At 43.9% G+C, this 26,303-nt stretch overlaps 1 protein-coding gene across 1 annotated transcript; it reads right to left on the bottom strand.

Annotated features, from left to right (window-relative positions):
• Positions 1-232: 232 nt before the first annotated feature.
• Positions 233-25,392, bottom strand: CHRNB1 (cholinergic receptor nicotinic beta 1 subunit). Its single transcript, XM_075849475.1, has 11 exons — positions 24,392-25,392; positions 23,171-23,310; positions 13,434-13,478; positions 12,765-12,874; positions 12,568-12,676; positions 12,007-12,154; positions 11,739-11,930; positions 10,361-10,584; positions 10,113-10,276; positions 5,128-5,275; positions 233-594 (listed from the first exon to the last, which is right to left on the bottom strand). Exons 1-11 carry the CDS (start codon positions 24,447-24,449, stop codon positions 454-456), a joined length of 1,479 nt encoding a protein of 492 aa, XP_075705590.1. The 5' UTR covers positions 24,450-25,392; the 3' UTR covers positions 233-453.
• Between the last annotated feature and the right edge of the window lie 911 nt (positions 25,393-26,303).

Raw genomic sequence — 26,303 nt, 5'->3', positions numbered from 1 at the left:
CTGTATACTGAGTGTGATCACTTCTATATACCGGGTGTGACAGTGCTGTATACTGAGTGTGATCACTTCTATATACCGTGAGTGACAGTGCTGTATACTGAGTGTGACATTTTCGATAGAGCTGTATACATGTTTGCATTGTCATTATATCGCCCTGCGCCCGTTGTCGGGTGTTGCGTCCTCTGATTTCTTACGGGTTTGTGCCGAAACAAATAAAATGACATAAAAAGAATTAAAAAGTAATAAAAATTCTTTATTAAATGAAGAGTCGTCAGCGCTATAAAGGTGTCTCCGTGGCCCGTGCCGTACCTGAGCGATGTGTGACACAACGTGGCGCTGGAGGGCGATATATGGGCATTGTCTGACACACGGGTAAATTGTGGGTGACGTCAGCGCTCCCCTATAATAAGCAGCACTGGGCTCTGATCTGCCATTTGTCATAATCTTATAGAATCAGGGAAACGGGGCGTCGGGTGTACGGTGAAAGCTGGCGTCCAAGAAGATGGAGAGGGTCCCCAGAGTGGTGAAAACAATGAATGTCCAGAGGAAGAGGCGGTCCACCACCATGGCTACGTACTGCCAGTCCTCCTTCAGCTGCCGGAGGAAAACGGGCGAAGTCAGACGTAACATATAGGACTATAACACCTATTATTACTCTGCTGACAGATCTCTATATGACTATAACACCTATTATTACTCTCCTGACAGATCTCTATATGACTATAACACCTATTATTACTCTGCTGACAGATCTCTATATGACTATAACACCTATTATTACTCTGCTGACAGATCTCTATATGACTATAACACCTATTATTACTCTGCTGACAGATCTCTATATGACTATAACACCTATTATTACTCTGCTGACTGATCTCTATATGACTATAACACCTATTATTACTCTCCTGACAGATCTCTATATGACTATAACACCTATTATTACTCTGCTGACAGATCTCTATATGACTATAACACCTATTATTACTCTCCTGACAGATCTCTATATGACTATAACACCTATTATTACTCTGCTGACAGATCTCTATAGGACTATAACACCTATTATTACTCTGCTGACAGATCTCTATGTGACTATAACACCTATTATTACTCTGCTGACAGATCTCTATATGACTATAACACCTATTATTACTCGGCTGACTGATCTCTATATGACTATAACACCTATTATTACTCTCCTGACAGATCTCTATATGACTATAACACCTATTATTACTCTGCTGACAGATCTCTATAGGACTATAACACCTATTATTACTCTGCTGACAGATCTCTATAGGACTATAACACCTATTATTACTCTGCTGACAGATCTCTATATGACTATAACACCTATTATTACTCTCCTAACATATCTCTATATGACTATAACACCTATTATTACTCTGCTGACAGATCTCTATAGGACTATAACACCTATTATTACTCTGCTGACAGATCTCTATAGGACTATAATGCCTATTATTACTCTGCTAACAGATCTCTATATGACTATAACACCTATTATTACTCTGCTAACAGATCTCTATGTGACTATAACACCTATTATTACTCTCCTGACAGATCTCTATAGGACTATAATGCCTATTATTACTCTGCTAACAGATCTCTATATGACTATAACACCTATTATTACTCTGCTGACAGATCTCTATAGGACTATAACACCTATTATTACTCTCCTAACATATCTCTATATGACTATAACACCTATTATTACTCTGCTGACAGATCTCTTTAGAACTATAACACCTATTATTACTCTGCTGACTGATCTCTATAGGACTATAATGCCTATTATTACTCTCCTGACATATCTCTATATGACTATAACACCTATTATTACTCTGCTGACAGATCTCTTTAGAACTATAACACCTATTATTACTCTGCTGACAGATCTCTATATGACTATAACACCTATTATTACTCTGCTAACAGATCTCTATATGACTATAACACCTATTATTACTCTGCTAACAGATCTCTATGTGACTATAACACCTATTATTACTCTCCTAACATATCTCTATATGACTATAACACCTATTATTACTCTGCTGACAGATCTCTATATGACTATAACACCTATTATTACTCTCCTGACAGATCTCTATAGGACTATAATGCCTATTATTACTCTGCTAACAGATCTCTATATGACTATAACACCTATTATTACTCTGCTGACAGATCTATATATGAATATAACACCTATTATTACTCTGCTGACAGATCTCTATAGGACTATAACACCTATTATTACTCTCCTAACATATCTCTATATGACTATAACACCTATTATTACTCTGCTGACAGATCTCTTTAGAACTATAACACCTATTATTACTCTCCTGACAGATCTCTATCAGACTATAACACCTATTATTACTCTGCTGACAGATCTCTATATGACTATAACACCTATTATTGCTCTGCTGACAGATCTCTATATGACTATAACACCTATTATTACTCTCCTGACAGATCTCTATGTGACTATAACACCTATTATTACTCTGCTGACAGATCTCTATATGACTATAACACCTATTATTACTCTGCTGACAGATCTCTATATGACTATAACACCTATTATTACTCTGCTGACAGATCTCTATATGACTATAACACCTATTATTACTCTCCTGACAGATCTCTATGTGACTATAACACCTATTATTACTCGGCTGACTGATCTCTATATGACTATAACACCTATTATTACTCTGCTGACAGATCTCTATAGGACTATAACACCTATTATTACTCTGCTCACAGATCTCTATATGACTATAACACCTATTATTACTCTGCTGACAGATCTCTATATGACTATAACACCTATTATTACTCTGCTCACAGATCTCTATATGACTATAACACCTATTATTACTCGGCTGACTGATCTCTATATGACTATAACACCTATTATTACTCTGCTGACAGATCTCTATATGACTATAACACCTATTATTACTCTCCTGACAGATCTCTATCAGACTATAACACCTATTATTACTCTGCTGACAGATTTCTTTAGGAATATAACACCTATTGTTACTCTCCTAACATATCTCTATATGACTATAACACCTATTACTACTCTGCTGACAGATCTCTATATGACTATAACACCTATTATTACTCTCCTGACAGATCTATATATGACTATAACACCTATTATTACTCTCCTGACAGATCTCTATATGACTGTAAGATCTATTATTACTCGGCTGACTGATCTCTATAGGACTATAACACCTATTATTACTCTCCTGACAGATCTCTATATGACTGTAAGATCTATTATTACTCGGCTGACTGATCTCTATAGGACTATAACACCTATTATTACTCTCCTGACAGATCTATATATGACTATAACACCTATTATTACTCTCCTGACAGATCTCTATATGACTGTAAGATCTATTATTACTCGGCTGACTGATCTCTATAGGACTATAACACCTATTATTACTCTCCTGATAGATCTCTATATGACTATAACACCTATTATTACTCTGCTCACAGATCTCTATATGACTGTAAGATCTATTATTACTCGGCTGACTGATCTCTATAGGACTATAACACCTATTATTACTCTCCTGATAGATCTCTATATGACTATAACACCTATTATTACTCTGCTCACAGATCTCTATATGACTATAACACCTATTATTACTCTCCTGACAGATCTCTATATGACTATAACACCTATTATTACTCTGCTGACAGATCTCTATATGACTAACACCTATTATTACTCTGCTAACAGATCTCTATATGAATATAACACCTATTATTACTCTGCTGACAGATCTCTATATGAATATAACACCTATTATTAATCTGCTGACAGATCTCTATATGACTATAACACCTATTATTACTCTGCTGACAGATCTCTTTAGAACTATAACACCTATTATTACTCTCCTGACAGATCTCTATCAGACTATAACACCTATTATTACTCTGCTGACAGATCTCTATATGACTATAACACCTATTATTACTCTGCTGACAGATCTCTATACGAATATAACACCTATTATTACTCTGCTGACAGATCTCTATATGAATATAACACCTATTATTACTCTCCTGACAGATCTCTATATGACTATAACACCTATTATTACTCTGCTGACAGATCTCTATATGACTATAACAGCTATTATTACTCTCCTAACATATCTCTATATGACTATAACACCTATTATTACTCTGCTGACAGATCTCTTTAGAACTATAACACCTATTATTACTCTCCTGACAGATCTATATATGACTATAACACCTATTATTACTCTGCTAACAGATCTCTATATGACTATAACACCTATTATTACTCTCCTGACAGATCTCTATAGGACTATAACACCTATTATTACTCTGCTGACAGATCTCTATATGACTATAACACCTATTATTACTCCCCTGATAGATCTCTTTAGAACTATAATGCCTATTATTACTCTCCTGACAGATCTCTATATGACTATAACACCTATTATTACTCTGCTGACAGATCTCTATCAGACTATTACACCTATTATTACTCTGCTGACAGATCTCTCTCTATATGACTATAACACCTATTATTACTCTCCTGACAGATCTCTATATGACTATAACACCTATTATTACTCTCCTGACAGATCTCTATATGACTATAACACCTATTATAGTCACATAGAGATCTGTCAGCAGAGTAATAACACCTATTATTACTCTGCTGACAGATCTCTATAGGACTATAACACCTATTATTACTCTGCTGACAGATCTCTATTGGACTATAACACCTATTATTACTCTGCTGACAGATCTATATAGGACTATAATGCCTATTATTACTCTGCTGACAGATCTCTATGTGACTATAACACCTATTATTACTCTCCTGACAGATCTCTATAGGACTATAACACATATTATTACTCTGCTGACAGATCTCTATAGGACTATAACACATATTATTACTCTCCTGACAGATCTTTATGTGACAATTCTTTTTGTCATAACTTGTTGTAGTGTAAATGCAATAAGTGTAGTAAGTGCCCCCAACATAAGCCCAGTACTCACCGCATCATAGTCTTCCTGTTCCTGCAGCTGCTGGGCGAGATAGCGGAGAGCACTGACCGCAGACTGCAGCTCCGGAGGGAGAGTGAGACCCAGACTGGGACCATCCAGGAACCATTTCATATCTCTAGAGAAAGACTCTGCCTGATACCTGTACGGAGAAGACCGCAGAAAATAAGCAGATAAGACCCCTATCAATGTACTATGCAGGTAAGGGGGACACGCACCACCAACCCCAAAATATGATAAACTGAAAGTCCACAACCATCATCTGTAATAATCTACAGGATATATCACCTGTATACCGCTGAGAAAAATCTAACACATCTTATATACAGTAACAGCCATTCATCTATTACTACTGACAACCAGCCTGTATATCATGTGTGAGGTTGTCACAGCCCCGCCCCCTGTTACTGACATCACTGATATATAATATAATTACACTGTGATCAGACATGAGATCCACACATCTTATATACAGTCACAGCTATTCATCTATTACTACTGACAACCAGCCTGTATATCATGTGTGAGAGGTTGTCACAGCTCCGCCCCCTGTTACTGACATCACTGATATATAATATAATGACATTGTGATCAGACATGAGATCCACACATCTTATATACAGTGACAGCTATTCATCTATTACTACTGACAACCAGCCTGTATATCATATGTGAGAGGTTGTCATAGCCCCGCCCCCTGTTACTGACATCACTGATATATAATATAATGACATTGTGATCAGACATGAGATCCACACATCTTATATACAGTCACAGCTATTTATCTATTACTACTGACAACCAGCCTGTATATCATGTGTGAGAGGTTGTCACAGCCCCGCCCCCTGTTACTGACATCACTGATATATAATATAATTACATTGTGATCAGACATGAGATCCACACATCTTATATACAGTAACAGCTATTCATCTATTACTACTGACAACCAGCCTGTATATCATGTGTGAGAGGTTGTCACAGCCCCGCCCCCTGTTACTGACATCACTGATATATAATATAATTACACTGTGATCAGACATGAGATCCACACATCTTATATACAGTCACAGCTATTCATCTATTACTACTGACAACCAGCCTGTATATCATGTGAGAGGTTGTCACAGCCCCGCCCCCTGTTACTGACATCACTGATATATAATATAATTACATTGTGATCAGACATGAGATCCACACATCTTATATACAGTAACAGCTATTCATCTATTACTACTGACAACCAGCCTGTATATCATGTGTGAGAGGTTGTCACAGCCCCGCCTCCTGTTACTGACATCACTGATATATAATATAATTACACTGTGATCAGACATGAGATCCACACATCTTATATACAGTAACAGCTATTCATCTATTACTACTGACAACCAGCCTGTATATCATGTGTGAGAGGTTGTCACAGCCCTGCCCCCTGTTACTGACATCACTGATATATAATATAATTACACTGTGATCAGACATGAGATCCACACATCTTATATACAGTAACAGCTATTCATCTATTACTACTGACAACCAGCCTGTATATCATGTGTGAGAGGTTGTCACAGCCCCGCCCTCTGTTACTGACATCACTGATATATAATATAATTACACTGTGATCAGACATGAGATCCACACATCTTATATACAGTAACAGCTATTCATCTATTACTACTGACAACCAGCCTGTATATCATGTGTGAGAGGTTGTCACAGCCCCGCCCCCTGTTACTGACATCACTGCTATATAATATAATTACATGTGATCAGACATGAGATCCACACATCTTATATACAGTAACAGCTATTCATCTATTACTACTGACAACCAGCCTGTATATCATGTGTGAGAGGTTGTCACAGCCCCGCCCCCTGTTACTGACATCACTGCTATATAATATAATTACATTGTGATCAGACATGAGATCCACACATCTTATATACAGTAACAGCTATTCATCTATTACTACTGACAACCAGCCTGTATATCATGTGTGAGAGGTTGTCACAGCCCCGCCCCCTGTTACTGACATCACTGATATATAATATAATTACATTGTGATCAGACATGAGATCCACACATCTTATATACAGTAACAGCTATTCATCTATTACAACTGACCACCAGCCTGTATATCATGTGTGAGAGGTTGTCACAGCTCCGCCCCCTGTTACTGACATCACTGATATATAATATAATTACATGTGATCAGACATGAGATCCACACATCTTATATACAGTAACAGCTATTCATCTATTACTACTGACAACCAGCCTGTATATCATGTGTGAGAGGTTGTCACAGCCCCGCCCCCTGTTACTGACATCGCTGATATATAATATAATTACACTGTGATCAGACATGAGATCCACACATCTTATATACAGTAACAGCTATTCATCTATTACTACTGACAACCAGCCTGTACATCATGTGTGAGAGGTTGTCACAGCCCCGCCCCCTGTTACTGACATCACTGATATATAATATAATTACACTGTGATCAGACATGAGATCCACACATCTTATATACAGTAACAGGTATTCATCTATTACTACTGACAACCAGCCTGTATATCATGTGTGAGAGGTTGTCACAGCCCCGCCCCCTGTTACTGACATCACTGATATATAATATAATTACACTGTGATCAGACATGAGATCCACACATCTTATATACAGTAACAGCTATTCATCTATTACTACTGACAACCAGCCTGTATATCATGTGTGAGAGGTTGTCACAGCCCCGCCCCCTGTTACTGACATCACTGATATATAATATAATTACATGTGATCAGACATGAGATCCACACATCTTATATACAGTAACAGCTATTCATCTATTATACTGACAACCAGCCTGTATATCATGTGTGAGAGGTTGTCACAGCCCCGCCTCCTGTTACTGACATCACTGATATATAATATAATTACACTGTGATCAGACATGAGATCCACACATCTTATATACAGTCACAGCTATTCATCTATTACTACTGACAACCAGCCTGTATATCATGTGTGAGAGGTTGTCACAGCCCCGCCCCCTGTTACTGACATCACTGATATATAATATAATTACATTGTGATCAGACATGAGATCCACACATCTTATATACAGTCACAGCTATTCATCTATTACTACTGACAAAAAGCCTGTATATCATGTGTGAGAGGTTGTCACAGCCCCGCCCCCTGTTACTGACATCACTGATATATAATATAATTACATGTGATCAGACATGAGATCCACACATCTTATATACAGTCACAGCTATTCATCTATCACTACTGACAACCAGCCTGTATATCATGTGTGAGAGGTTGTCACAGCCCCGCCCCCTGTTACTGACATCACTGATATATAATATAATTACACTGTGATCAGACATGAGATCCACACATCTTATATACAGTCACAGCTATTCATCTCTTACTACTGACAACCAGCCTGTATACCATGTGTGAGAGGTTGTCACAGCCCCGCCCCCTGTTACTGACATCACTGATATATAATATAATTACACTGTGATCAGACATGAGATCCACACATCTTATATACAGTAACAGCTATTCATCTATCACTACTGACAACCAGCCTGTATATCATGTGTGAGAGGTTGTCACAGCCCCGCCCCCTGTTACTGACATCACTGATATATAATATAATTACACTGTGATCAGACATGAGATCCACACATCTTATATACAGTAACAGCTATTCATCTATTACTACTGACAACCAGCCTGTATATCATGTGTGAGAGGTTGTCACAGCCCCGCCCCCTGTTACTGACATCACTGATATATAATATAATTACACTGTGATCAGACATGAGATCCACACATCTTATATACAGTCACAGCTATTCATCTCTTACTACTGACAACCAGCCTGTATATCATGTGTGAGAGGTTGTCACAGCCCCGCCCCCTGTACTGACATCACTGATATATAATATAATTACATTGTGATCAGACATGAGATCCACACATCTTATATACAGTAACAGCTATTCATCTATTACTACTGACAACCAGCCTGTATACCATGTGTGAGAGGTTGTCACAGCCCCGCCCCCTGTTACTGACATCACTGATATATAATATAATTACACTGTGATCAGACATGAGATCCACACATCTTATATACAGTAACAGCTATTCATCTATTACTACTGACAACCAGCCTGTATATCATGTGTGAGAGGTTGTCACAGCTCCGCCCCCTGTTACTGACATCACTGATATATAATATAATTACATGTGATCAGACATGAGATCCACACATCTTATATACAGTAACAGCTATTCATCTATTACTACTGACAACCAGCCTGTATATCATGTGTGAGAGGTTGTCACAGCCCCGCCCCCTGTTACTGACATCACTGATATATAATATAATTACACTGTGATCAGACATGAGATCCACACATCTTATATACAGTAACAGCTATTCATCTATTACTACTGACAACCAGCCTGTATATCATGTGTGAGAGGTTGTCACAGCCCCGCCCCCTGTTACTGACATCACTGATATATAATATAATTACATTGTGATCAGACATGAGATCCACACATCTTATATACAGTAACAGGTATTCATCTATTACTACTGACAACCAGCCTGTATATCATGTGTGAGAGGTTGTCACAGCTCCGCCCCCTGTTACTGACATCACTGATATATAATATAATTACATTGTGGTCAGACATGAGATCCACACATCTTATATACAGTAACAGCTATTCATCTATTACTACTGACAACCAGCCTGTACATCATGTGTGAGAGGTTGTCACAGCCACGCCCCCTGCTACTGACATCACTGATATATAATATAATTACATTGTGATCAGACATGACATCCACACATCCCTTTGAGACAACAGTAGAAGAGACTTTTCTCCATGTGATGTGGGAGGATTTTGGTTCCCACACCACATTGGTTATTACTTACCGCTCCTGTTTCAGAAAGATGAAGTCATTTTCCGGCCTGCGTATAAAGTACTCGTCGGCATGTCGCGGAGCTGCTACTGTACGTACAGGTGGAGGTGGTGATAGAGGGGGTTCAGGTTTTGGACGACTAATCCCCAGATACCGGGGCAGAAGAAGGATAAAAATCTACAATACAACACAGTGAAATAACAATCGCACCCCCCACAGAAGAAGCAGCCGCCATGTTCTCCCCGGTGTAATAAACTTTACCTGCCGCACCCACTGGGGCATATTGTGTGTGTTGGGCGACCGGTGGTGCAGGTTCAGAACAACCACACTCAGGATGACAGAGAAGGTGACGAGAATCATGGTGAACATGAGGTAGTTGACAATGATGGGGACGGCCAATGAGGTCTCAGGGACTTTATCGGCCAGAAGTAGCAAGAAGACAGTGAGTGTGAGGAGAGCAAAGATGGAAAGGGTCATCTTCTCACCTGGAGTGCAGAAAAACAGAATTACAACCGGAAAGTCACCGAGGCTCCTTATTAAGATGTGGCCACCACCACTAACAGGGTCGTCTTCTAACGCTGAAACGGCAGCCAACCAGAGTGGGTCAGAACATTGGAGTTTTTGAGGTTTGACAGGTTGGGTTGGCCCTATTGGTTTATCTAGAGACCTGTGGAGGTTTTCACCAGCAGCTCTGGTGTGCATCAGCTATGTACGTGGCCGTGTCACAGATGGAAAAGCATGAATGCTGAAAATGGCACCAGGTTGACACTGCACTAACGTACATAGGTGGGGGGTGGCATGTCACATGACTTGATATAACACTGATTGGCTGTTCAATTTTCCGGTTTAACATTTTGCTTATCTCCAATAGTTATCTATAAGATTATATCATATCTCAACCAGATGTCTATAGAGGCCAAACTACACATTAAAAGGACAACACTTCTCTCCTCAATGATGTTTTATATGTACACCGATCAGCCATAACATTATAACCACCGTCCGAATATTGTGTAGTCGCCCTCATGCCGCCCGTAGATCTCTGACCCGTCGTCATGGACTCCACAAGACGTCTAAAGGTTCTTGTGGTCTCTGGTACAAGACGTCTGGAAGTTCCTGTGGTCTCTGGTACAAGACGTTTGGAGGTTCCTGTGGTCTCTGGCACAAGACGTCTGAAGATTCCGGTGGTTAATGGTACAAGACGAGTGAAGGTTCTGGTGGTCTCTGGTACAAGACGTGTGAAGGTTCCGGTGGTCTCTGGTAGGAGACGTGTGAAGGTTCCTGTGGTCTCTGGCACAAGACATTAGCAGCAGATTCTGTAAGTTGTGAGGTGCGGCCTCCGTGGATCGGACTAATTTCTCCAGTTCTCCAGCACATCCCACAGATGATCGATTGGATTGAGATCTGGGGAATTCGGAGACATCTTGAAGTCTTTGTCATGTTCCTCATCATTCCTGGACAATGTTTGCAATGTGTTGGGGGCATTATCCTGCCGACAGGGGGCACTGCCATTAGGGAACAACGCTGCCATAAACGGTGACCGGTCAGCCATTATAACCAGATCCGGTCACTGCTTTTAATGTTATGTCTGATCAGTGTGTATATATATATATATATTTCCTCCTAAACAGATTATTACCTGCATCCGGGGGAAGATAAAAAACAAAGATGGCCAGAATGGTAATGAGAATACAAGGGACGATGATATTGACGATATAGAACAAGGGTTTCCGGCGAATCACCAGGTAGAATGTTATGTCTTCATACGTTGGGTCTGTGGGTAGGACGTTCTTACGAGAAGATCGATGACGGATCTCCCACTGGCCGTTCTCTGCAAGAATAAGAGTCTCGTAACCACACAGCACATACACAAACGACGTCTCAGCTCACACTGGAGATGTCCTCACCCGTGAAGGTGTTCGGAAAGATGACAACTTGCGTTATTTCCCTTCCTTTTGGGTCTCTTGGATGTTCCAGCGTGATCTCCTCTGCTCCATAGGTCTGAGATCGGAACACCATGCTGCAGTTCTGCCAGTCGAAAGGAAAGTACTGAACCTAAACATGGAGAAATCAGAAAGGTCAACAACCTGGAAACTTGGGGTCAAGATGAACATAGGTTATGATGTTATCGCCAGACAATTATCTACAGGTCGGGCTGATAACAATGGCGTGACCAGTTCCCTGACTGGACCAGTTGTGGACAACGTCATCTAGGTGAGGTTTAAAGGATTGTTTAGTCTTCCAAAAAAAGTTCCAGTCACTTCAATGGAGCTGAGCTGCAATACCACACACAACCTACAGACAGGTGTGGTGCTGTTTTTGAATAACCCTTTGAGTGTCTTGGATGACCTGATCTTAATAGATCTAAGAGGGGACCAGGGACCTGACTATAAATGATGGCTAGTCATTGAATAAGGCAGCAGAATGGGGTAGGGTTACACTTTGACATGAGGTCCAGGTGTCCTCACCTCGATGCTGCAGCTGCTGTGATATAAGGCTGGTGGGTGCCACGTGACATTCCCTTGCCAATTAACCAGGACTTCGACCTCTAACGCAACATCAAATTCACCGTCATTGCTGCCAAAATATGGAAGGAAGAGGTAATGAAGGGGTTGAGGAGCCGGGGTACCTCCACCAGTACTGCCACCATCACACACACACTCACTTGTTCATGAGGACAATATCTGGCTTCCACACCTGCTCAGATGGGACCCTCAGGGTCTCAATCCCATTATATTGTTTGGGGTTCCAAGTCAGTCGGAGATCATTCCAAGCCTGGACAAAGTAGAAGAACAGTAAATACAGCACCGTAGACAAGAAGCAACGTGACCTCAGATCCCCCTTCAGGAGTAGAATGTTTTAGGGGACCCCTCATTGTGAGAGCGGCTGTTCTACACAGATTTCAATCACTGTAGGGTAGAAGGATGGGGTTGTACATTTTAAGGGCCACAGAGCATCCATGGGGACCACTTACATGACCATTGAAAGTAGTGCGAATGTCCTACTCATCTACTGCTAGTCAGTGGTGGTGATAGAAGATGATGAACTCTGGTCAATCATCTCCATGACTTCCCATATCAAAATATCCACCAAACACCATCTAGAATAGGCAGCAAATGAGTGTCATGAAGTCTCATGGGGTGACAAGGCTGATGCCCCATAACAGACCAGAATGGCACCATACATGGTGCCCACGACAGGTAGTGTAACCTTATCTATGGGTTTATGGTCAGAACATCCCAATGCCAGGAAGGTGGAGAACCTATAGTAGTACCAGGGAACACGTGGTATTGGTGCTGAATAGACTCCCCTCCCCCTAAAGCCCCCTACATACCATATCCATGAAGCCCTTAGTTGTAAGCTCTTCATCCTTTTCATTCTAAAGGAGAGAATAGAAACATTTGTGTTAATAATCCAGAGTCTCTGAGATTTTCTTGGACCTTGAAGACTCTCTAAAGTGCCCCTCGAGATTATGTGTAAGCCACACAACAGCTCTGAAAAGTCGGGATCATGGAGGTCTCCCTGCCCTTTGTTGGAAATTGATGTGGCCGAGAGAACATTGCCTCGGGGTTCTTGTTCCATCTCCTATCCGAATGACAATTTGTTTCATGATGATTGGACTGCCTTCATGGATTTTTGCTCTTCTGGTTTTCTCGAACGTGTGATGGCCAAAAGGGAGGCTCTTAGTCAACGGACGACTAATGAAGCTCAACCACTCTCGGCCAGTCTGTCGCAATATGAAAATCCTGACTCTGATAGAACCTATTAGGAAACATCTTCAGTCAATAAGCTCACTGGTGCCCATTCTGACTATCTATCAGGTAAGACCAGGACCTGCCCCCTTAACGCTCCTACTTTGGGAGATTTAACCTCTGCGCTGATCTTGCCTTCTGTAGTTCCTCCTGGTAAGACCAACACGTCTGTCACTAGAGGTAAAACAATCCTTTCCTCCAAACCTCTAATGTTCAAAAATTCTCACCCTAGAAGCTCTAGCACCCCATCATCCAGACCTAGAGGTGGTAGTCCTCACACTCGGACCACCATAACTGCACCACTACCCTCCACATCTGTTTAAGGAGCTGTCCCCTTGAATGCTTCCAGATCAGCAGATTTTGATTTACATCTCAGAGCACTGGAAAACTCCATGAGGAAATATGTCTACATCTAATGGGGCTACCGATGTGATCAATCAGCCTCTAGGGGTGACCGCGTTTCACCCAGTCTCCTCCAGACCTTCTCAACTATCCATATATGATGACGATGATACCTGTCCTACCTACGAGACGCCGTCAGTCATTTCTATGGATCAGATCAACACCACTGACCCTATGTCCACTGATGGCCACCATCGACTCCGTCGTGTCTTCTTTTAGGACTACCATCCCAACTTACCATTGCCCCCATAATTCCCTTGGGACAGACACACCAGTCATCAGCTCTACCGCTACCAGTTCTAACCAGTCCAAAAAGTCAGACCATAAGTCACTTCTTTCCAAAAGTACAAAGGCCATCCACGAGAAGAAAACTAGAAGAGGGGGAATCAGGGGGAAATACAAAAAACCAGATCCACTCCACCAAAAAGAACCGAATTGGCCGATAAAATATTAAATCTTTCTAGTTCTATTCTTAAAGAAACTGAATTATTAAACCAAGGCCTTTCCTTCTTGTCCTCCGCCCCCCCCCCCCCGGACGGCTCTCAATTGTATTTAGGCCTGAATAATTTTGTAAGGAAACTCTCCCTCTTTGTGCCATCACCACCAATATCCCTAACCTACTACTTCTGCCAACCCTACAGCACCCACTGGTTCTGCCATTCCCATGTTGATGTTTGGGCCAAATCATCCTTTTACCCGACCCATCATTTTACGAGGTCTTCTTCTCACTGGTGAGCAGCGAGTTCAGATCACTTGAGGGTCTCGAGGTGACAAAGACCAATCTCTCCTCCAAGGTAGAACGTTTGGCTCTAAAACAACTCTCGAGAGGGAGAAAAATTACTACATGTAAAGGAGCCACGTTTACCCTTCTTCTACCACTTCCCTGGGGTTCACCAACCTATAGTGGTCACCCCATTATGTCCGGCATTGACTACCTAACCAGTGGCCTCTCCCACTATAGAGACCTACAGCTCCAGCAATATGTACTGGTCCTACCTTAAAGATTTGACACAACCCATATAGGAACTTCAAACCATCAATGGGATATTTCTCCCTGCGGACGTCTCCGCCCTATACAAAACCATCCCCGCACTCGAGGTACGGAGGCAGCTGACCTTTATCTGAGCTCCAACTCAGATATGTCCATCAATCAGGGACAATTCCTAGTACAATGTATAGATTTCATCCCGTCACTTATTACTTTCATGTATTTACCCAAAAATGAACCCCTTCGGGACGAAGCCATTTTTTTATTTTTGTTTTTCACTCCCCGCCTTCCATGAGCCATAACTTTTTTAATTTTTCCGTCAATAGAGCGGTGTGAGCGCTTGTTTTTTGCGGGAGGAGATGTCGTTTCTATTGGCTTCATTCAATGTACCATATAATGTACTGGGAAACCGAAAAAAAATTATTTGCGGGCCGAAATTGGAAAAAAACGCGATTCCTACATTGTTTTTTGGGTTCCGTTTTTGCAGTAAAAACAACAACGTAACTTTATAATGCGGCTAAATATGATTACGGTGATACCAAGTTTATATAGGTTTTTTTTATATTTAAAAAAGTAAAACTTTTTGTTAAAACATTTTTATATTTCGCCACATTCCGAGAGCCAGAAGTTTTCCGTTGATTGAGCGGTGTTAGGGTTTATTTTTTGCGGGACGGCTGTAGATTTTATTTGGTACAGACGACTTTTTGCTCACTTTTTATTACATTTTTTGGCGCCGCTAAGTTGTCCAAAAAACTGCGATTTTGGGGTTTTAAATGTTTTATTTTTGACGGCGTTCACGGTGTGAGTTAAATAACGCTATATTATAATATCTCAGGCTTTTACGGACACGGCGATACCAACTTTGTGTCCTTTTTTATTATTTTACATTACTTTTTTCACTACTCAAAACTTTATTTCACTTTTTTCTTACACATTTTATTTGTCCCCCTCGGGGACTTGAACCAGCGATCGTCAGATACTAATGTATTGCAGTATATTGCCATTTTTACAGGCTTAACAGATGCAGAGTGAGGACAGTCCTGGAGGTCTACATTAGGTTACTGGGCTACAATGACAACCATCGGCACCCCACGATTGCGTTGAGGGGGCTCCGATTAGCTGCCCCCCTCTTTTTAACGCCTCAGATGCTGCGATCGCGATTGACCACAGCAATTGAAAGGTTAAATGCCTGGAACAGCGCGATCGATGTTCCTGGACGTTAGTCTCGGGTGTCGGCTGTAAATCACAGCTGACACCCGCTGAGTATGGAGCGCGCTCAGCCCGTAAACCCGCTCTATACTTCTCCCCCCACACCAGGATGTAATAGCACGTCGGGGTGTGTGAAGGGGTTAAAGGGTGTGCCATGGGGTGACGGTTCTCACCGGCCTATGCCAATATGTATATAGGACCCTTTGAAAGCCAATTTATCCAGTGCCCCCATATTTACAGTAAACATATACTATAGGTATATCGACGACGTTTTTTTTTTGGCGAGGGAGTGAGAATGAAGCCCTTGAATTGACTGAGTTCCTTAACGTAAACGAGTTTGAACTAAAATTTACGCCAATTTTCCAGTGACAAAATTGAATTATTCGACCCAGTAATGGCCAAGGATTGTCCAGCAATTACTAGGGGTCACCAGCTTCTTGGATTTCCGTAGCGTCCATTACGCACTACGGCTTAAAAATGTCCCCTGTGGTCAGTTAAAAAAAAATCTGGAAAAATTGTTCTGATGACGTCATCGTCCAAAAACAATGTGGAATACCCAGTATTCGGTTTAACCCCTTACAGTCGCCGGCATTTTTTTTTTTCGGTTTCCTTTTTGACTCCCCGTCTTCTATGAGCCATAACTTTTTAATTGTTCCGTCCGTGGCGCGGTTTGAGGCTTGTTTTTTGCAGGAGGAGTTGTAGTTTCTATTGGTGCCATTTAAAGTACCAAATAATGTAACGGGAAATTGACAAAAATTATATGTGTGATGGAATGGGGAAAACTGTGATGCCTCCATTTTCTTTTTGGTTTCGTTTTTACGTCTTTCATCGTGTGGTAAGAAGGACCAATTTACTTTATTCTGCTGTCAATACGATTACGGTGATACCAGATTTATAGAGGTTTTTTTTTCATATTCGGAGGGACAGAACTTTTTTATTTTTTCGTGGATTGAGCGGTGTGAGGGATTATTTTTCGTGGATTGAGCGGTGTGAGGGATTATTTTTCGTGGATTGAGCGGTGTGAGGGATTATTTTTCATGGATTGAGTGGAGTGAGGGATTATTTTCTGCGGGACGAGCTGTGGATTTTATTGGTTGTATTTTTTAGTACTTACGACTTTTGCTAACTTTTTATTAAATTTTTTTTCACCGCTAAATTGACCAAAAAACAGCGATAGATATTTTTTCTTTTTACGGTTTTCACCGTGCGCATTAAATAACACTATATTGTAATAGTTCAGACTTTTACGGATGCAGTGATGGCAATTTTTTTTTTCACATTACTTCAGAGGAAAAATGGGAAAAGGTTTTTGTTTTTTTAACTTTATATTTAAAAAAAAAAATCACTACTAAAAACTTTATTTAACTTTTTTTTACACATTGTATTTTCCCCCTAGGGGGCTTGAAGCGGCAATCTTTGAATCGCTGGTACAATACACTGAAATGCTAATGTATTGCTGTATATCGTCATTCTTATCGATTCTGTTAAACCGTGGGCCCCCCTCCCATATATAACGCCTCAGATGCTGCGGCCGTGATTGGATATATGAGCTGTCGACATTACATCCCAATGGGCTCAGCGATATTATGGAGACTTCTCATCACACGGCCTCCTCCTACTCCTCCTCCGCCTCTTCCTCCTCCTCCTCCGCCTCTTCCTCCTCCTCTTCCTCCTCCTCCTCCTCTTCCTCCGCCTCCTCCTCTTCCTCCTCCTCCCCCTCCGCCTCCTCCTCCTCTTCCTCCTCCTCCATCACTGACACTGTGATATTCCTGTCACTACAGATTATACCGGCTTCTCCTCACTCATCTCTGCTTTACCATGTCTTCCCATCGCCCCCCCTTCTTATCTTGCAATTTGCCCCCCTCCCCACCCCCTGCAGTTGTCTATATCCTTTACCCCCTCCCCCTGTAGTTGTCTATGTCCTTTTCCCCCTCCCCTCCCCCTGCAGTTGTCTATGTCCTTTGTCCTCCTCCCCCCTGCAGTTGTCTATGTCCTTTGCCCACCTCCCCCATGCAGTTGTCTATGTCCTTTGCCCACCTCCCCCATGCAGTTGTCTATGTCCTTTGCCCCTCTCCCCTCCCCCTGCAGTTCTCTATGTCCTTTGACCCCTCCCCTCCCCCTGCAGTTTTCTATGTCCATTGCCCCCCTCCCCCTGCAATTGTCTATGTCCTTTGCCCCCTCCCCACTGCAGGTGTCTATGTTTTTTCCCCTATCCCCTCCCCTGCAGTTGTCCATGTCCTTTGCCCCTCTTGCCTCTCCCTGCAGTTCTCTTTGTCCTTTGCCCCCTCCCCTCTGCATATGCCTATGTCTGTTGCCCCCTCCCCTCTGCTGTTGTCTATGCCCTTTGCCCCTCCCCCATGCAGTTGTCTATGTCATTTGCCCCCCTCCCCTCCCTTCCGCAGTTGTCTATGTCCTTTGCCCCCCTCCCCTGTTGTCTATGTCATTTGCCCCCCTCCCCTCCCCTCTGCAGTTGTCTATGTCCTTTGCCCCCCTCCCCTCACCTGTGCAGTGGTCCATGTCCTTTGTGCCTCCCCCTCTTGTTCTCCCTCCGTCTCTTCTCCACTCCCTCTGTCATTCTCTATGTCCTCTTGTGCCCAATTCTCATAATTTGCGCTTTTATTTCCTTCTTTCCACCTCCCCCGCTTCTTCCTTTGCATGTCCCGTGTTCTCCGCAGTCTCCGGCAACGCTCAGTTTGCCGGCTCCGGACTATATATCCCGCTTCACATCTCATTACTTAGTACATCAGTTACATTCTGCTCGCTGTCCGCCGCTGTTTCCCGTATTCGCGGCTTTCAGTGTATTGCGCCCGGCGCTCCTATGTTACTCTCTGTGGCGTCACATCCATTCTGCTCTTGGCTCCGTTACGTTTCATCCGCTGTGTAACCTGCGTCATCCAATGACCTCAATGTGCCGGCTTGTTTAAAGGGGTTGTCCACAACCGGATAGGTCACCAGTATTTGATCTGTGGGGGTCCGACACCCGGACCCCGCACAATTAAGCCGCCCTGGCTGCCTCCGGGCATGCTGGAAGCAGATGGCTCTGGTCACGGAATAGCGGACGAGCTGCAATGTTCAAGTGAATAGGAGCTGCAGAGCTGCAGTTCGGGAGCGCCGCACTGTGTAGTGTATGGAGCCAAATGCCAGCTCCGTACATCGCATAATGGGCCATGATATCCGGTGTCCGCAGGCTCCCGGAGCAGCTGATCGGTGCGGGGTCCGGTGGATCGGTCATCAGTTGTCCGATAGTGGACAACCCCTTAAACATGTTTTATCTATGTATTTATTTTTTTATTTGTATCCTTGTATTCTGCATTTTAGCTTGTTATTTATTATGTTACCACTGATACTATGCAGCTTTGTTACTTTGTTACTTGCTGCTGTCAGCGGCTCATTCTGCTTTGTTACTTTGTTGCTTTGTTACTTGCTGCTGTCAGCGGCTCATTCTGCTTTGTTACTTTGTTGCTTTGTTACTTGCTGCTGTCAGCGGCTCATTCTGCTTTGTTACTTTGTTGCTTTGTTACTTGCTGCTGTCAGCGGCTCATTCTGCTTTGTTACTTTGTTACTTGCTGCTGTCAGCGGCTCATTCTGCTTTGTTACTTTGTTGCTTTGTTACTTGCTGCTGTCAGTGTCTCATTCTGCTTTGTTACTTTGTTGCTTTGTTACTTGCTGCTGTCAGCGGCTCATTCTGCTTTGTTACTTTGTTACTTGCTGCTGTCAGCGGCTCATTCTGCTTTGTTACTTTGTTGCTTTGTTACTTGCTGCTGTCAGCGGCTCATTCTGCTTTGTTACTTTGTTACTTGCTGCTGTCAGCGGCTCATTCTGCTTTGTTACTTTGTTGCTTTGTTACTTGCTGCTGTCAGCGGCTCATTCTGCTTTGTTACTTTGTTGCTTTGTTACTTGCTGCTGTCAGTGTCTCATTCTGCTTTGTTACTTTGTTGCTTTGTTACTTGCTGCTGTCAGTGTCTCATTCTGCTTTGTTACTTTGTTGCTTTGTTACTTGCTGCTGTCAGCGGCTCATTCTGCTTTGTTACTTTGTTGCTTTGTTACTTGCTGCTGTCAGCGGCTCATTCTGCTTTGTTACTTTGTTACTTTGCTACTTGCTGCTGTCAGTGGCTCATTCTGCTTTGTTGCTTTGTTACTTGCTGCTGTCAGTGGCTCATTCTGCTTTGTTGCTTTGTTACTTGCTGCTGTCAGCGGCTCATTCTGCTTTGTTACTTTGTTACTTGCTGCTGTCAGCGGCTCATTCTGCTTTGTTACTTTGTTGCTTTGTTACTTGCTGCTGTCAGCGGCTCATTCTGCTTTGTTACTTTGTTACTTTGCTACTTGCTGCTGTCAGTGTCTCATTCTGCTTTGTTACTTTGTTACTTTGCTACTTGCTGCTGTCAGTGGCTCATTCTGCTTTGTTGCTTTGTTACTTGCTGCTGTCAGCGGCTCATTCTGCTTTGTTACTTTGTTGCTTTGTTACTTGCTGCTGTCAGCGGCTCATTCTGCTTTGTTACTTTGTTGCTTTGTTACTTGCTGCTGTCAGCGGCTCATTCTGCTTTGTTGCTTTGTTACTTGCTGCTGTCAGCGGCTCATTCTGCTTTGTTGCTTTGTTACTTGCTGCTGTCAGTGGCTCATTCTGCTTTGTTGCTTTGTTACTTGCTGCTGTCAGCGGCTCATTCTGCTTTGTTACTTTGTTGCTTTGTTACTTGCTGCTGTCAGCGGCTCATTCTGCTTTGTTACTTTGTTGCTTTGTTACTTGCTGCTGTCAGCGGCTCATTCTGCTTTGTTACTTTGTTGCTTTGTTACTTGCTGCTGTCAGCGGCTCATTCTGCTTTGTTACTTTGCTACTTGCTGCTGTCAGTGGCTCATTCTGCTTTGTTGCTTTGTTACTTGCTGCTGTCAGCGGCTCATTCTGCTTTGTTGCTTTGTTACTTGCTGCTGTCAGCGGCTCATTCTGCTTTGTTACTTTGTTACTTGCTGCTGTCAGCGGCTCATTCTGCTTTGTTACTTTGTTGCTTTGTTACTTGCTGCTGTCAGCGGCTCATTCTGCTTTGTTACTTTGCTACTTGCTGCTGTCAGTGTCTCATTCTGCTTTGTTACTTTGTTACTTTGCTACTTGCTGCTGTCAGTGGCTCATTCTGCTTTGTTGCTTTGTTACTTGCTGCTGTCAGCGGCTCATTCTGCTTTGTTACTTTGTTGCTTTGTTACTTGCTGCTGTCAGCGGCTCATTCTGCTTTGTTACTTTGTTGCTTTGTTACTTGCTGCTGTCAGCGGCTCATTCTGCTTTGTTACTTTGTTGCTTTGTTACTTGCTGCTGTCAGCGGCTCATTCTGCTTTGTTGCTTTGTTACTTGCTGCTGTCAGCGGCTCATTCTGCTTTGTTGCTTTGTTACTTGCTGCTGTCAGCGGCTCATTCTGCTTTGTTGCTTTGTTACTTGCTGCTGTCAGTGGCTCATTCTGCTTTGTTGCTTTGTTACTTGCTGCTGTCAGCGGTTCATTCTGCTTTGTTACTTTGTTGCTTTGTTACTTGCTGCTGTCAGCGGCTCATTCTGCTTTGTTGCTTTGTTACTTGCTGCTGTCAGCGGTTCATTCTGCTTTGTTACTTTGTTACTTTGTTACTTGCTGCTGTCAGCGGCTCATTCTGCTTTGTTACTTTGTTACTTTTTTGCTGCTGTCAGCGGCTCATTCTGCTTTGTTACTTTGTTACTTGCTGCTGTCAGCGGCTCATTCTGCTTTGTTGCTTTGTTACTTGCTGCTGTCAGTGGCTCATTCTGCTTTGTTGCTTTGTTACTTGCTGCTGTCAGCGGCTCATTCTGCTTTGTTACTTTGTTGCTTTGTTACTTGCTGCTGTCAGCGGCTCATTCTGCTTTGTTGCTTTGTTACTTGCTGCTGTCAGCGGCTCATTCTGCTTTGTTACTTTGCTACTTGCTGCTGTCAGCGGTTCATTCTGCTTTGTTACTTTGTTACTTTGTTACTTGCTGCTGTCAGCGGCTCATTCTGCTTTGTTACTTTGCTACTTGCTGCTGTCAGCGGCTCATTCTGCTTTGTTACTTTGCTACTTGCTGCTGTCAGCGGTTCATTCTGCTTTGTTACTTTGTTGCTTTGTTACTTGCTGCTGTCAGCGGCTCATTCTGCTTTGTTGCTTTGTTACTTTGCTACTTGCTGCTGTCAGCGGTTCATTCTGCTTTGTTACTTTGTTACTTTGTTACTTGCTGCTGTCAGCGGCTCATTCTGCTTTGTTACTTTGTTACTTTGTTACTTGCTGCTGTCAGCGGCTCATTCTGCTTTGTTACTTTGTTACTTTTTTGCTGCGGTCAGCAGTTCGTTCTGCATTGGTTACAATAATGACTCGTCCACACGTAACGGAATTGCGGATGGAAAATACGCAGCAGAATACAGTAGCAGCAACGTGAGTGAGACGCTGCAGACAATTTGCCACCAGAAGTCGACCTGCGTTGCGTATTCTTCGTACTGCAACAAGTCAATTCCTGCTGCGGAAAGTGCACTGAATTGTCACCATCCCCCAACATTGGGAAAAATGCAGGAAAAGTCGCACCATTTTCTGCAGCAATTCCGTTACGTGTGGACGAGTCCTAAACGTCAGACGTTCTCTAAACCCTAAGTAGGAGGAGGAGGGGCAGGCACACTAGGGGGCAGTAAGGGGCTTCTCTTGGTGTGACGCCCTCTACTGGCAGCTCTTTAATACATGATACCCGGGCCTATATCTCCAGCTTACCAGGCTGATGAGTTGGGAGAGGACCATCCCCACTTGGACTGTCACCTTCTGCTGGTGGGTCCTCGTAGGACGGACATGAACATTGTAATCTTCAAACAATTTGTCCCTCAGGGACCCCTCATTGTTCACAGCTCTGACCCCTGTCAGTAAGAAATGTCACATGATGAGGCCAAGAACGCCAGGGGTTAAAAAATACCAACATTGTACGCTGAGCAGTAATATGGTCATGTCCGGTGGTCGGGTGATGTTGGGGGTTGTAGTGTTCTTTATGGAGAGTATAATAGAATTGTGTTATGATCATGTCCAGTGGTGGGTGATGTTGGGAGTTGTAGTTGTCTATGTATAAAATATCATAGAATTGTATTATGAACATGTTTAGTGGTTGGGTCATGTTGGGGGTTGTATTCCACGGCTCTTTATACTGTAGGACACACTATATGGAGAAAAGTATGTGCCCCAATCCTTAGTCAGTGAATTTGGGCGTTTCACCCATTCCCCCCAGTGTATAATGTCCAGGACTCGCCCTGCAGTCACTTTACAGACATTAGTGACAGGACGGGTCGTTATAAAGAGATCAGTGACCTCCAGCGCGGTCCTGTAATAGGACGTCACCGGGGGAACACGTCAGTTCCGGAAATGTCTTCCCTCCTCGATATCCTCCCCCCCCCCCCCCATCACCTGTGACTGATATTATTGTAAAGTAGGAGGAACCGCAGCAACTCTGCCACTAAGTCGCCATAGTGCACAAGGTCCATAAAGACATGATTGGTTGTTTGGATGGTCGGTTGGTTGGTTGGTTGGGGGAGTTTGGTTGGTTGGTTGGTTGGGGGAGTTTGGTTGGTTGGTTGGTTGGGGGAGTAAGATCTTGATTGGCTGTACAGAGTCCTGACCTCAACCCCATCCAACACCTTTGGGATGATCTAGAACAGAGATTACGAGCCCGGCCCCCTCCCCCAACATCAGCGTCTGACCTCACAAATGATCTTCTGGATAAAGGGGCAAAAAGTCCCAACAACCCCAAAATCTTATAGAAAACCCCAGAAGAGTGGAAGCAACCGGGGGGGGGGGGGCACCATATGAATGTCTATGGATGAAGAATGGGATGTAATATGAGCTCCTGCAGTGTAATGTGGAGGGGGTCACATACTTTTCTCCATATAGTGTGTGTATATATTAGGGTCAGTCTCTCGTCAGTCTCTCCTCAGATCTCAGCCCTCTCACCTTGAAGAAGTGTCGCCGGCAGCAGTATAATGGTGAGCAGTCTCCACATCTCCTCCATGTCTGGGGTCGTCTATTCTGCTTGGGGCGGTCTCTGGCCGCAGCTGCCGGACGTGTCAGTGACAGACAGTACAGGGGGTCTGGTGGTGTCATTCAGAAATCCCCTGGCAGCTGTTACATGAGACCGCGATCCATGCCAGACATTCCTCCCCATGTATGTCACATATTTACCCTCCCATCTCATGATTTAAAACACGCATGTTGTATGTGACATGTTCTGTCTTATCACCGCCTGGAAATAATGTATGAGGAGACGAGACAGAGGATCACGCCACAACACGGCCCCGTGGAGACGAGACGGAGGATCACACCACAACACGGCCCCGGGGAGAGACGAGACGGAGGATCACACCACAACACGGCCCCGGGGAGAGACGAGACGGAGAATCACACCACAACACTGCACCGGGGAGACGAGACGGATGATCACACCACAACACGGCCCCGTGGAGACGAGACAGAGAATCACACCACAACACTGCATCAGGGAGACGAGACGGAGGATCACGCCACAACACGGCCCCGTGGAGACGAGACGGAGAATCACACCACAACACTGCACCGGGGAGACGAGACGGAGGATCACACCACAACACTGCACCAGGGAGACGAGACAGATAATCACACCACAACACTGCCCCGGGGAGACGAAACGGAGGATCACACCACAACACGGCCCCGGGGAGACGAAACAGAGAATCACAGCACAACACGGCCCCGGGGAGACGAAACGGAGGATCACACCACAACACTGCACTAGGGAGATGAGACGGAGGATCACACCACAACACAGCTCCGGGGAGACGAAACAGAGGATCACGCCACAACACTGCCCCGGGGAGATGAGACGGAGGATCACAACACTGCACCGGGGAGACGAAACAGAGGATCACGCCACAACACTGCCCCGGGGAGACGAGACGGAGGATCACACCACAACACGGCCCCGGGGAGATGAGACGGAGGATCACACCACAACACTGCCCCGGGGAGACGAAACGGAGGATCACACCACAACACTGCACCGGGGAGACGAGACGGAGGATCACGCCACAACACGGCCCCGGGGAGACGAAACGGAGAATCACACCACAACACGGCCCCGGGGAGACGAAACGGAGGATCACACCACAACACTGCACTAGGGAGATGAGACGGAGGATCACACCACAACACAGCCCCGGGGAGACGAAACAGAGGATCACGCCACAACACTGCCCCGGGGAGATGAGACGGAGGATCACAACACTGCACCGGGGAGACGAAACAGAGGATCACACCACAACACGGCCCCGGGGAGACGAGACGGAGGATCACACCACAACACGGCCCCGGGGAGATGAGACGGAGGATCACACCACAACACTGCCCCGGGGAGACGAAACGGAGGATCACACCACAACACTGCACCGTGGAGACGAGACGGAGGATCACGCCACAACACGGCCCCGGGGAGACGAAACGGAGGATCACACCACAACACTGCCCCGGGGAGACGAGACGGAGGATCACACCACAACACAGCCACGGGGAGACGAAACGGAGGATCACACCACAACACTGCATCGGGGAGACTAAACGGACGATCACACCACAACACGGCGAGACGAAACGGAGGATCACACCACAACACTGCACCGGGGAGATGAAACGGAGGATCACGCCACAACACTGCACCGGGGAGACGAAACGGAGGATCACACCACAACATGGCCCCGGGGAGATGAGACGGAGGATCACACCACAACACTGCCCTGGGGAGACGAGACGGAGGATCACACCACAACACGGCCCCGGGGAGATGAGACGGAGGATCACACCACAACACTGCCCCGGGGAGACGAAACGGAGGATC

This window comes from Rhinoderma darwinii, unplaced genomic scaffold (genome assembly GCF_050947455.1).
Source record: "Rhinoderma darwinii isolate aRhiDar2 unplaced genomic scaffold, aRhiDar2.hap1 Scaffold_881, whole genome shotgun sequence".
NCBI classification, from domain to species: Eukaryota; Metazoa; Chordata; class Amphibia; order Anura; family Rhinodermatidae; genus Rhinoderma; species Rhinoderma darwinii.
This window is presented reverse-complemented; position numbering and strand designations above follow the sequence as displayed.

Excerpts from the sequence above, each read along its gene's own strand:
- CHRNB1 (XM_075849475.1), bottom strand. The coding sequence starts at position 24,449 with ATGGAGGAGATGTGGAGACTGCTCACCATTATACTGCTGCCGGCGACA. Across the intron at positions 12,155-12,567 it reads ACAGCAGCTGCAGCATCGAG|GTTCAGTACTTTCCTTTCGA; the intron begins GTGAGGACACCT and ends CTCCATGTTTAG. Across the intron at positions 5,276-10,112 it reads ATCTTTCTGAAACAGGAGCG|GTATCAGGCAGAGTCTTTCT; the intron begins GTAAGTAATAAC and ends TTCTCCGTACAG.